The sequence below is a fragment of the Anas platyrhynchos genome, chromosome 3 (genome assembly GCF_047663525.1).
Source record: "Anas platyrhynchos isolate ZD024472 breed Pekin duck chromosome 3, IASCAAS_PekinDuck_T2T, whole genome shotgun sequence".
NCBI lineage: Eukaryota > Metazoa > Chordata > Aves > Anseriformes > Anatidae > Anas > Anas platyrhynchos.
The window spans coordinates 36,570,599-36,584,406 of NC_092589.1; the positions used below are offsets into that span (position 1 = coordinate 36,570,599).

At 43.5% G+C, this 13,808-nt stretch overlaps 1 protein-coding gene across 1 annotated transcript in view; it reads right to left on the reverse strand.

Moving 5' to 3' along the window:
* Positions 1-11,830, reverse strand: part of KCNK5 (potassium two pore domain channel subfamily K member 5) — a 37,911-nt gene extending 26,081 nt beyond the window's left edge. Inside the window, exon 1 of the mRNA XM_027454025.3 lies at positions 11,406-11,830. Coding sequence (XP_027309826.2) covers positions 11,406-11,591 — 186 coding nt within the window. The 5' untranslated portion in view covers positions 11,592-11,830. The remainder of the gene's footprint in view (positions 1-11,405) is intronic.
* Between the last annotated feature and the right edge of the window lie 1,978 nt (positions 11,831-13,808).

The window sequence follows — 13,808 nt, forward strand, 5'->3', positions numbered from 1 at the left end:
TGTATCATTCCATCAGACAGCAGGAGGAGGCAAGGCAAGGCAGGCTTCCAACATCAACTTGGACAGGATGCTTTGTAAGAATAGCGAGGTGATGGGTTTATGTTAGAGGAGTAGCAAGGGAAAGAAACTGCCACAGAAACAATATTTGCTTTGAGACTTCTGTCATTATGTATTTAGCTTTATCTATGGCATAACTTAAAACAGAATTTGGTTATGTACTACAAACACCCCCATCCATCTCAAAGATCAGTCTTGAGCTATTCTAGCATTGAAGGAAAGGAGAAGTGGCTACTCTGGACAAATGTTTTCAAATATAAATACAGAGATCTGCCAGCACAGTTACGGCAGGATATGAAGTGTGATCAGTAACTAAGATAACTGTTCTGGGGAAGGGCCTGATCTAGACACTCTCAGACCTATAACAGAGTAAATTCCTGAGTGTATCTTGTTCCATGAGATGGGGGTGTGAATTTGACTGGTAATAACATCACTTTGTTAGTAAGAGCTGCCTAGGCATCAGAATATTTCTTAAACACGGCTATATCAGCATACATAAAACATGTTTTTTCAGGAATAGCAGAACATTAAAACCACTTGCACATGTACACTGGAGCAGTCTTTTGCTATTTTATTATGTTCAATGCTACAGTGTTATGTACACAGAAGAGGATCTTCCCATGTGAGCTTCTAATCTGTAACTTGGACCAAAACCAAAATAAACAACAAAAAAGGGTACATACAGAACTAAAAGATTATCAAATTTTTTTCGAGGTAGTATCACATTTAGTTCCTGAGCAAAAACTGATGGCAAAAAAGCCACTACATATATCCTGTATAATGTGTATTGAAAAAACAAAGTTTTTCAACAGAAATAAGCAAACTTGTTTCACAGTTTGAATTTAGCTTGAAAGTTTATAATTGTTTTTGATGTAATTTTAAGCTAGCAGCTCTTGATGATTAATTAGTCTTCAAATTGCACTTTAGCAGTACAAATTTTTTTCATGCCATTTTTACATTTTTCACTTCCAGCCACCTCAATATCAAACCAGCTTTGCTTAGACGTTGCAGTGGCAGCATCATACAAGCTAGTTCATTAACTGTGATAAGGACATTTGCCACGTCATTGGAATGCTGTTTTGCATCTTACTACTGAAATCAAAAGGAAGATGGGAAATGCTCTAACAATTCTCAATATGAGAACTTCCCCACTAAAAACAGAGAAGAAAATGAGTTTATATGATGCAGAACTGAGAAGGTAGGGGAGCCCACAAAGCCCAGCTTCAGCCATCATCTACACAAGGCATAGGTGACTTTGGAATGAATGAGGACATGGCTACTTCACCTACTGCTTTTTACATATAACAAGTTGTATTCAGTATTCACTCAGTTTCAGCAGAATTACTGCACAGAAAAATTCTGCTCATTTGGTACAACTTTAACCCTACCTCATACTCAGCATGCCCCCATTATCAAACTACCAAACTGCACACATCCAGATTCAAAATTTTCCATATAATTGCAGGTCACTCTTCTGTGGTTTAGCCCCAGCAGGCTGCTCAGCACCACCCTGCCACTCACTAACTCTTGCGGGGATGGGGGAGAGAACTGGAAAGGTAAGGGTGAGAGAACTCAGGGGCTGAGATAAAGACAGCTTACTTGGTAAAGCAAAAGCTCCATGGACAAGCAACACAAAACAGGCAATCCATTTGCCACTTCCCATCAGCAGGCAGATTTTTAGCCACGTCTAGAACAGCAGGGCTCAGCATGCATCATGGTTTCTTGGAAAGACAAATGCCATCACTCTGAATGTCTCCCCCTCTTCATTCTCCTTTCCCCCTGGTTTTATTGCTGAGCCACATGGTATGGGACATCCCTTTGGTCTGTTGGGGTCGGCTGTCCTGGCTGTGTCCCCTCCCAGCCCCTGGTGCACTGCCAGGCTGCCAGCAGACATTGCAGCTTAAGGAGCAGGAAAGGCCTTGGCCCTGTGGGAGGGAGGTAATAAATAGTCTATGCCCTGCTATTTCTCAGCTGCCCCACCCTGGGGATGTACAAAAGCCAAACCACCCTGCTATCTTCTTGATACTCTATTACTGGAAGAGAATCAACTTCCCAAGAACTGAAAGCTGTTACCAGTTCCTCAGAAGCTGTAGGCAGAGCAGAAAAACCTCCAGCTTAAAAGCTGCTTGGCATCCAAAACGCTCAGAAAGCCATCAAAACCACAGGAAAGCTTCAGTTACCTTAAATAAGTGAGACAGTTTAAGACGCACAAAATTCAGCTGTAAGCACCTAGTCAACACAGTGTGAAACTACTTGATCCTCAGTACGAAACAAAAACACAGCTGTGGGGACATCTGCCCAAATTACCAACTGTCTACACTGTAGCAGAGCTGAGCAAACAAAGCCAAGGCACGCTCAAAGTGTGAACTGTTATCTTAGATTTAAGAGGTAAAACAAAGACATCCAGGTTCATTTCACTCATCAAGTTGACAGCTTTAGGACCTTGTGAAGACTATGTAGAAACTCCATGAGAAACTGCCTTTGTGCTGCAGATACAGCCAGCTACTACTTTGAAAATCTGGTGCCACCATAGTAAATTACATAGGGACACCATAGTTAACCTACTGCCGTGCTGCTCTGATAGAATCAAATTCAAAGTTCCATATTCTTCCTTTCCTTCTCCTTCCCTCCACCTCAAAACCCAACAAAAAATAAGTTGTAAACATGTAAGTATTATTCTAAAAGGGCAATTGGCAGTGATCATTTGAAAGAGGTGAGAAGCTTTCAGACTGCACAGATACCAAGGAGAAAGCGTGATTTTCTAAACATGAACTCCAATGCCCTTCAAAAACCCTTGTGCCAAGGTGAATGCTGATTACAGAATTGCCCTCGATGACTCTGCAGTCACGTAGGCACCACTTACACAGGCCTGAAGGCTGAAATTCTAACTTAACCAGCAAGTTATCATAGTCCAACTATTTAAGTTGGTTTTAGCACATTAGCATCCCAGTCTGCAGAGCTCCTCAGCAGTAACTGTAACAGCTGCATCTGTAGTAGAGTATTGCAGCCAGACAGATGAAAGAGAAGCTGTGGAAGAAGTCAGTACCAGCACTAAGACCTCCCTGTTCCTCGGGTTCCTGGAGGAGGCTCATCAGCCTCACATCCCTTGAAGGCCAGAGAAAACTGTGTCTCTGGCAAGGGACCATACATGATTCTTGAGCAACTTTCCTTCAAAGATTTATTTTATTATTTTTTTTTACTCCCGTAGAGTAGGTTGGGAATAGGAGCACTTGGAATTTATGCACATTATTCATCACATTACAGCATTAGTGAATAGGGGAAGAGCAACTGACATCACCCACTTGGGCTTGTGCAAAGCATTTGATGCTGTCCCTCATGACATTCTTGTCTCTGGAGGGAAGAGATGCCATCCTGAGGTACCTGAGCATGCTTGAGGTGGGCCTGTGCGAACCTCAGAAAGTTCACCAAGACCAAGTGCAAGGTCCTGCAGCTGGGGTGGGGCAATCCTAAACATAAATACAGGCTGGGCCGAGACTGGATTGACAGTAGCCCTAAGGAGAAGGGCCTGGGGTTGTTCGTTGATGAGGAGCTCAACATGAGCTGGGAATGTGTGCTTGCAGACGAGAACACCAACCATATCCTGGGCTGCATCAGAAGCAGGGTAGTCAGCAGGGCGAGGGAGGGGATTCTCCCCCTCTACTCTGCTCTCATGAGAGCCCACCTGCAGCCCTGTGTGCAGCTCTGGGGCCTCCAGCACAAGAAGGACATGGATTTATTGAACATGTCCAGAAGAGGGCCACCAGGAAGATCAGAGGGCTGGAGCACCTCTCCTATGAAGACAGGCTAAGGGAGTTAGGGTTGTTCAGCCTGGAGAAAAGGAGGCTCCAGGGAGACCTTAGAGCAGCCTTCCACTGCCTAAAAGGAGCCTACAGGAAAGCTGGGGAGAGACTCTTTGTCAGGGAGTGTAGTGATAGGACAAGGGGGGCTGGCTTTAATTGCAAAAGAAGGGAGGTTTAGATTAGACATTAAGAAGAAGTTCTTCACTCAAGAGGGTGGTGAGGCACTGGCACAGGTTGCCCAGCAAAGCTGTGAACGCCCCATCCCTGGAAGTGTTCAAGGCCAGGCTGAATGGGGCTTTGGGCCACCTTGTTGGGTGGGAGGTGTCCTTGCCCATGGCCCAAGGTTGGAACTGAGTAGTCTGTAAGGTCCCTTCCAACACGAACTATTCTGTAATTCTATGATCACTGATGACTTTGACATTTTAGCCAGACCACCAAAAATACTGTGTCATAAATGACTATTATTTCCACCTTAGGATCTTCACAGACCTTTGCAGAATTACTTTCAGGTTTCATTATCTATGCCACTTGTAAGCCACCATCATCCAACAACTTCATGCCTTCTTCTGGAATCCAAACTAATGTTAAAGAACATATACCTTTGCTATTAAGAAGGGTCAGAGTTCAGAGACCTGCGATAGGTCCAGCTGAGACTTCTTTATTTGCACCTGTTGTAACCTCAAAGAGGTTGTTGCTGGGTTTTGTTTCTGAGCAGCTGTAACTTGCTTACACAACATTTGCAAGATGCTGGCACAGAACAAAGTCAATTTAGTACTTGCCAATTTGCTCAATACTATCTGCTTCAACTTTTTTGCTAAGGCAGAAATATAGTCCTACAGATGGGTACAGCAACAACTGGTTCCACAGCAAGGATTAAAGGCAGGTCAATCATGAGAAACAGTACCATTGCTCATGTTGGCAGAAAAGGAACATGGAGTGTGATTTCAGATTCAGCAGAAGCTATGATATACCACTTGTTACTAGTTTCTTACTCCCTTTTCATTACTCATATTTCTTCTTAAGAAAACAGTGTACAAGGCTTGAGTTTAAAACATTTCATAAGCTACTTCACACCCAGCAGTTCCTTTGATCCACTGGAACTCACACAACACATACCAAAAAAAAAATATATATATATATTTACATATATATATTATAAATATAAATAAATATATATATATATATATAAAATCATTTCCTTACTCATTTGACTGTAAATGTAGCTGCTAGGAGCTAGGATAAGGCATGCCTGGGAGGGATTTCTCCTGCCTACAATTAAGATGTTGGTAAGTACATAATTAATACTGTAATATCTAAGACCTCTAATATAAAAGCATGATAAAGTAAGATAGATGGGAACAGAAAACAAACTGCATGTCCGAAGTTCCTTGCTAAAGCACTTAGTGTTTTACAGAGAGGATCTAATAGTACTAGGTCCTACTGTTGAGGAACCTGAATCAGAAGACAGGAAACAAAGCAAGACAAAGTTATGCCTACAAACTTATGCCATCCCTTCAACAAACAGATCTAGTAGAAAAAAAGGAGTGCATATCACATGCCATGCTTTTAGGGGTTTAATCTGACTTCAAGTATGGCTCTCCTAAAGATGTTTGTAGCAGCATACAGAACTTCAGTATTTTAATTTAGATGAAGAATACAAAAGAGCACAAGACTCCCACTTGTCTTCTATCAATGTCATGCTTCTCACTAAGAAAAAGGATCAGAGTATATAAGCTGAACTCATTTTGGACCAAACTAGACCTGAAGATGTACTCCATGAACAGATCTAATACACGTGACCTACTTGCTCATGAGCATTCATACAAGAATCATACAAGAATCATACAAGAGTCAGCACAAAGTAAAAATCTCTGCAACTACACTCAGCATCACGTCCATAGCACCAGAGATTTTGTTCTCTGGGTCTGCTCTTATTGAACTGCACTACCTGCTGATATAGACAAAACATTAGAGCACTTGGTTTATAGTTTTTAACAAAAGATCAAACACAGAACAAAATGAGAAGAAAAAACATTATCCCAGTGGCATAAAAACTAAATAGATTTTATAACCTTCCAAAAGCCCTTTCTGGATATAGTTGGTTCATTTTAATTATATATATATATATATATATATAATCTTATATATTATTTCAAGCAATAGCATTCTTTCTGGCTTCCCAGCTAACCAAACTATCGACTGCCACTTGCAATCCAGCTTGGCTCTGGTTTTACGCCACTACATTAACATCTATGTGTAGTGCCAGCATGAAATGTGATTGCTTTGAAGGTCAACACCACCCAAAGAAAAGCACAGCAATTCATTTTGTTTAATTAACATTAATAGCAAAAGCAATAAATTGTTTTAAAATGGAAATCTACACGAAGTCATCATTACACTATTTTCACTGGGTACGTAAGACATCTTGCAATAAAAACACATACAGCATGAAGCAAAGCAGGGGTTTCATGATCTTTTAGGACAACAGGCTGTTGATAATCGACAAATCTACTTGCACACCATGCTCTCTAGAGCAGAGTTTGCCAGAAAACACACCTAGCAGCAGAAGGAAACATGTCAGGTAATACAAACATTCCATCCCCAAAAGAACAGAAGGACAACATACTAGAAGCACTCAAGGATTAAGTCCATAGCAGGAAAACTAGAACTTCTGATCGATGGCTATTGCTCCATCAGCAGAGAGAGTTGCAGCATATGCACTATCAGGTTTGTTTAACTATGTTCCAAGAAAGTTTAAACAATGTAATGGTTAAACAGGGAAAAGGCTGGAGGGACAAACAAAACACAACAGACAAGCATGCTTGGTTACATACAACTTTGCATGGGGGTACACAGAGAAAAGCTATGGCATGAAGGATTACTGGCCTGTCCTCAGTTTTCCTCTTCTAATGCTGCAGCAGCAATAACTCACAGGCTGAGATGCCACAGATACACTGTGGGCAGCAGTCCTGCATTTTAATCTCCGTTCATCCCTGCTGAACTTAGAGGATGCAGAACTGAAGTTACACATTTGGAAGCATCTGGCAATAGCTATTTCTCAGGCATAAGCCTTTGCTTATACTGTCGAGTTTTCACGTGAGAGGTATTAGGTACTGCTGTTAACAGCTTTGCCGTTAAACATTTTAACTGGCAATCACTTGCCCTTGTTGGGTAGCTGCGCATTTTTACTTTGTTCAGCCCATACAAAAGTCTTTGGAGGACAGATTGTCTGGCATTTCAACCAAGAAATGCAGTATACAATTAGTCTCCCTCACCTTCAATACCTTAGATAGAAGGAATCAGGAAGTAAAAGCCCAAACAAACAAACCCTAGAAGCCTGAAACCATTCTAATTGTATTTGTGCACCTCCTGAAAAACAGAGGGGAAGGGAAAAATTATTAAAAATATGCCTGCATTAACTTTACTCATGTGACCAAATCACTCTACAAACAATGAGGAAAACCTATAGTCCCTTTATTGAATGTTGAACTACTGAAAAATATTTCAAACTTAGCTTTTTTTTTTTTTTAATTTGAGTTTGGAAGTGCACCTGTCAGTATTTGCAAGTGGCGAAGATATCATGGCTTAAAAAAAAAAATCAGAAGAGAAACTACTATTAAGCCACTTGAGGTTATTTCCTTTAGCATAATCCTCCTGTGTGCCAAGTATATCCTAGCAGAAGCTCTCCTTGAAAGTCTTCTAAATGTTTGTTCACAGCACTGGGCTCTAAGTCTAAACATTTAGTTTCCTAGAGCTCTTTGTCAGGCCTGTTTACAGTCATGTCTATTTTTCAAATAAAGACCTCAATTTGTTCTTATTCTCAGTAAGTTTGTGTGCTTCTCCTAAATTAAGACAGTTTCTCTTTTTTTATTACTTTTTTTTTTTTTTTTAAGTAATCACTTTCATTTCTGTTTAAGTTCTTCCCTTTCTTTTCACCAGCCTTGAGGTTTATCAGTGGGAAGCATTTAATTTATTGATGACTCTGGTGGGCCAGTAAAAGAGACTTCCCAGTAAACAAGATGTAGCTCAGTGTTGCAAACCTTTGCTCGTATGAATAGTGACGTGAAGGTCAAGAGGGCTCCTCCTTGGATGAATAGCTCCTTTATCATTAAGCTGATGTTTCACAATCAGGATGGAGCAATAAAGAGTAAAAGTAAGGAACTAGAGAAGAGGGAAATGACTGCATTGCCTTACATTTGCTCAGTCGTCAAAACTCATTCCTACAGCAGGGTAGGCAAAGGTGTCATCACTGTGGGTCTCACAGCCTTCTTTCCTCTTCCTCCTCCCAGAGTCCCAGGACAGACTCTGGGCCACAGCAGCAAGGCAAGGAAAAACCGTAGACTTATATCAACCAGCCTCTACACAATCCAGAGTCAGTCACTTTTAACATAAAAGTTTAAGTAGCATTACTCCAATAAGAGTTTAAGGAGGACTTTCATTACACATTATAGTTAGGGTAAGTAATATGGCACTTAAAATAATTGAAAGCAAACTGATTCTTCACATGACTTCTAGGTGATCTTTTTAAGCTTACTTTCAGACTTTTAGGATTGGGAGAAAAAAAGACTTTCTTTCTAGTATACCCTAAAACACTCAGCTTGTGAGCTTTGTGAAAGTGTTTGTTAAACATTTCAATAAAAGTTTATTGCAGTGTATTTGTACTGTAATCAGGTGTTGTGAAATCTTCTATTACAGAATGCAAGCTTTAGACAGTATTTGACATAATACAGCCCCCTTAATAATCACTTGAATTGTTGGTATAAACATACCAGTCCGTACATGAATTGAGTCTGTGCTGATAAAAACAAAAACCAAAAACGAGTAGGTTAAGTGGTTAAGATCACCCTACACATCTAACTTTGCAGCCATTCCACACACTTTCCATTACACTTACAGCTAACATAAGGCTGAGATGAACACATGAGCTAACCTGGGTGGGGAACAAGGGCAGCAGAGATCTGTCTCTGAATAAGTCAGTCCTTGTCACCTTTCAGCTTGCTTCTGTAAACAAAATTGAATTGTTAGTTCAACTTGAACATTTCTTGGCATCCTTGCATTTTACCAACAACCATTAAAAGTCTTATATCTGGTGATATTTGCTAAAAAAAAAAATCTACTGTGTTTTAAATTGGGATATTAAAGAGATTATCAAAGAAGTAATTAGAAGAGCTGAATGTGACTCCACAGAACATTAGTGGGCACTACAAAAAGAGAGATAAAAGGCTTTGAAATGAGGTGAAGGCCATGAAACAGGAGGCAAAAGCTGAAAATGGGCTAAGTCATGCAAAATCTCGGGAACTAGTTTGGGGATTCCATGGAAGAAGCTAAGAAGAGCAAAACAGAAGTGTGGATTAGGAAAAAACTACATGTTTTAAAATCAACAACATTCTGGATGAATTGTAAGAGAATACATTTGGGGGGTTAATATGAGAGGAGGGTGATCGGGATTTGCCGAAAGAGAACAGAGATTTATAATGTTTAAAAGAATTAGCAGAACCCAAGAGAAAAAGCATATAGTACTTGACAAAGGACTGTTACAAATACTATTTACAGTATACTTCACAGCTTATTCAGGATGAAAACCTGATGCCCTTACATGATTTTTTTTTTCCTCCCTTCTTTGTATCAGCTGGGCTAGATTTCACCCTGCTGTTCTCCTCTGCAGGAAATGCTACTTCCCTCCTCACTACTTCTCACACAAAACAAGAACAGCAACAAAAGTACAAGTCTAGATGAAAGCAACCAGTGAAGTTTCCAGTTACCAACAAGAGTACAAGAAGACCAAGCTATGTTTTATATTTTAGCTAAACTGGGCTTAAGAAGACAACAATATCTAAAAGTGATCATCAGACCAGCAAGGTCAGACATGGAAAGTAAGGTATAATTGGAAGCAGTACACAGACAAAACAGAAATACACCAGAAGCTAACATAACACACTGAAGAGGGAAGGCCCTCCTCACTGAGGTGTGCAGAGGTACTCAAAACAAATACTTTGATCTGCCCACAGTTTGCCTTATACTACTTCTCCTCACTAACTCTGCACCCATCACCACTCTACAACGCGCTATAGTCCATCCTAATGAACTAACCTATAACTTTTTCCCTGATCATTTTATATTTTAAGAAAAAAATCTTTCTGCAACTTCAGGATCATTTGTGATAAAGGTCATGGAAAAACACTAGCTAAATGATTCCCTCATACCAACGTCAATTTCATCCCAAACTGAGCCAGGGTCTGGATTCTGAATGATGTCTACAGCAAGTCAAGCACAGTAGGTTTAAGCTACACCTCAATCCAAACAAGGTTTTTCTCTCAGGGATTTTGGACAGTTTTAGGACAAACTAGACTAAGATTTCAGTGAGATTCCAGTACAGCAAAGGCATCCTCGAAAGCACAGCACGTCTTTCATTCTCCTGACATCCTTCCACAATTTCAAGCCTCCATCCACCATTCCACTCTATACCACAAAATTGTATTTAATGGGGGTACTGAGATGGTAACGACAAGGACACTGCCAACAGAAAGCTCTGCTATCTGAAGCAGACAGAAAGCAGCCACCAACCGAAGGATGAAGACTTAAACCACAAACTTTTAGAATGGAGAACCATACCCTCTCCTAAGCTTGCACAGTATCGATTACGCCAACAGTCATGAGTCATTTTCCCCATCTTCTGTATTTTAGCATTTTAGTAGACTTTTTAATGAATTTAAAAATAAAGTTTTTAAAAAATCAGAAACACAAAGAACATGAGGTCTAGTCAATATAAACATCTCCGAAATAAAGTGCAAAGGGCTCATTTTCACTGCTGGGGCCCCGCGTATCTGGGCAGCCTATTTTCCACAGTTCACCGTTGCTGGCCACCATCTTTTAATGGACACCACGTCCATAAAAAGACGCCAACCAAGTTCATGCTACTCTGCAATTTAATACATGCTATTGATTAATAATTAGATTTGAAGAGGCGTTCTGCCAGATAAGAGGGAGAGGACGATTAATCCGCCCCGCGTGCTTAGAAAGAGGTCTTTAGGCTGAAGTGGAAGACGGCTGCAAGCATCCCTGGGTGCGAGGCGCTCACCCCTGGGGGGCCTGAACTCTCCTTCAGCTGCCCCGACTGACCCCTCGGACCTGCACTCAGCGCTCGGACAACTCACAATGAGAGCATTCAGTACGGGGGGGGAAAAAAAAAAAAAAGAGAAATAAATACGAGTCCAGCCCAAACAGAAGAGGCTCGAGGAGCTCTGCTTCACCTTTCCCTCCTAAGACACGATGGAGCCCCCCCGGGTGGGGCAAAAGCCGCAGCGAGCACCTCGGTGCTGGGCTGGCAGCGAACCGGGGGCTCCCTCCTCGCCCCGATCGCGGGCCCCCGGGGCTCGGAGCTTTCCTCGGGGCGGCTCCGAGCCCGGCGGGGACGGGACCGCCGCTGGCTCTCACCGGCGAGCCCGGCACTGCCCCTGCCCTGCTCCCGTACCCGCTCCCGCTCCCGGTCCCGCTCCCGCCCCGGGGCGCCCGGCGGCACCTGCTGCCGCCCGGCCGCCAGCCCGGTACCTGCAGAATCTTGTCTAGCCCCTCCTGGCCCAGGCAGGGAAACTGCTTGAGCAGCTCCGTCTTCTGCCGCTTGTAGTCGTCGGTGGCCGAGCGCCAGTGCGGCTCCTCCAGCACCTCGAAGATCGCCGCCCCGATGGACAGGTAGAAGATGATGGCCGAGGTCAGCAAGGGGCCCCTGTCCACCATGGTGCCGCCGGCGGGGAGGCGAGGAGAAGAAAGAGGAGAGGAAGAAAAGGGCCGGGGAGGGAGGGCAGGCGGGCGGAGCGCGGCGGGCGGACCGGGGAGGTTGCCCCGCGTTGCGGCCGTGGGTGCCCGCGGCCGCCCCTGACACCTCTGCCTTGCCCCGCCGTGCGCCGCGCCGCCTCTCCCGGCCGCTGCCGCTTTCCCTTAGAGCCTTCCACACTCCCCTCCCACTCTCCTCCTCCCTCGCTTCTCCTCCTCCGCTCCGCTCCTCTCCCCCCGGCTTGCCTCCTTCCCCCGTTTTTGTTTTTGTTTTTTTTTTTTCTTTTCGTTTTTTTTTTTTTTTTCTTTCTTTTTTCCCTCCCCTCCCTCCTCAGCAGCGTTTTGAATTTGGTGCCCTCCCGCTTCCTCCCCCCTTCGCCCAGCCCCAGCGTGCGCATGCGGCCGGGGGAGAGGCCGGCGGGGCGCCCCGAGGTGCTGCCCCCGGCTGGCCCCAGCTCTGGTCTCGGTCCTGGCCCCTATCCTGACCCCAATCCCGGTCCCGATCCCGGCCCTCACCCGCCCATGAGGGGCCGCACCGGGGAGAGGAGGGTGCGCGACCTCCCCGCCGCCGTTGGGAGCGGGTGTGGGGGCCGCCGAGGTGAGCTCGGCCCCGCTTCCCTCGGTGACTTTTTGTTATCGTCGCTGTTAACTTGACTCATCCGGCCAGGTTCCCCGGAGGTTTTCGTTGTCGACGCTGGAAGGTTGTGAAATGAGGCGTTCGGCAAAGCGCTGGAGGAGAGGCGGCAGCTGCTCTTGAGGACAGAAGAGGGGTGATGGGCAGGCTTTGCCCTTGCCCTGGGATGTTGTCCCTGGGTGTTATGGACCCTTCATCACAAGAACAGCATCTCTCTTTGGATCATGCATTTTGTACACTCAATAAATCACACATTTCTGTATGCACCCATGTGTGTGGGCCTGGGAGTTTCATGAGATGTTCAAACACACTGGGGTGAAGTTCGCCAGTTTGCCGTACTCATGGAGCCCTTCCCAAGAGTCTCTCAAAGCCGCACTCCTCCACAGTCGTACATCAGGGCTGCTGGAAGTGGAGTTGAATGGTCATAGAAAGATCAAGTCAGTGACAAGATAAAGCTGTGTGTTGCACGACGTGGCAAAGGGCTCCTGGTGTGCATGCAGTTCGTGTTAGGAATGCTGTTATTGTGGCATAACTTAATTCCCCGATTCCCCTAACCCTCTTCCCCCTGGACAGCAAGAAAATGGTCAAAAATGCAGAGATGTCCAAAAGATTTTAAGGTGCTTAGGTATGTCAGCTGGAGTCCACACACCAAAGGGCTGAAGTTAGTCCGCTGAAATTCTCATGCGACCCTAATTGAAACAGGAGGAAGGAGAATGGAGAAAACTGGAAAGAAGAAGGAAACAAGGAGAAAATACGCAATAGAGTATGAGAAAGGAAAAAGGAGAACATGTGGAAGGCAAAAGAACTGCCTCGGTTAGGAGGTATCCAGAGACACCTATCTGTAAAACTTTGACTCATGCCAAATGGATGCTCTTGTGAGACTGCCCACAGAAATTTACATGGCCCTTAAGCAGTCCTTCCTACTAGCTTGTACAATGCTCGATGAAAATACATCTGCCAGAGGTTCCTGGCAGCTTAAAAAGCAGGACTGGAGAAACCACAAAATCCACAAGCATGTTACGTGATCAGCATCGCTTTTTTTTTTTTTTTTTCATGGGATTCCCCAGTTATGTAAAGGCAACATTAAGAAGACAAAAGGATTGCCAAACTGTAGTAGTAAAAAAAAAAAAAAAAAAAAAAAGTAATCGTGCTAGAAGAGAGATCAAGTAGAAGGTGGTAGAAGGTGGCACAATACACATTTTAAAAATAATGAATGGTATAGGGAAACTACAATAACTTATTTTAAAGCAAAAATGGGGGGTGTTTCGTGAAGTTGTAAGGCAGAACTCTTAATTAATAGGAAAAGAAGGGTTTCATGATGCATGATTATTGCAGGAAAATTATTCCCAGGTGCTATCATTTGGCTCAAGAGCTTTGCAAAACTTGAAAAGCCATTGGCCATATAAATGAATAATGTGAACATCTATCATTGCCTTACTTAAGGATTTAAAATTAAAGTTAAAAAGGGTAAGGTATGAAAAAAACTCAAAGCAAGTGACTGAAAGCATTAAGCAAGAAGTTTCCCATAGGGTGAACTATGATATAAT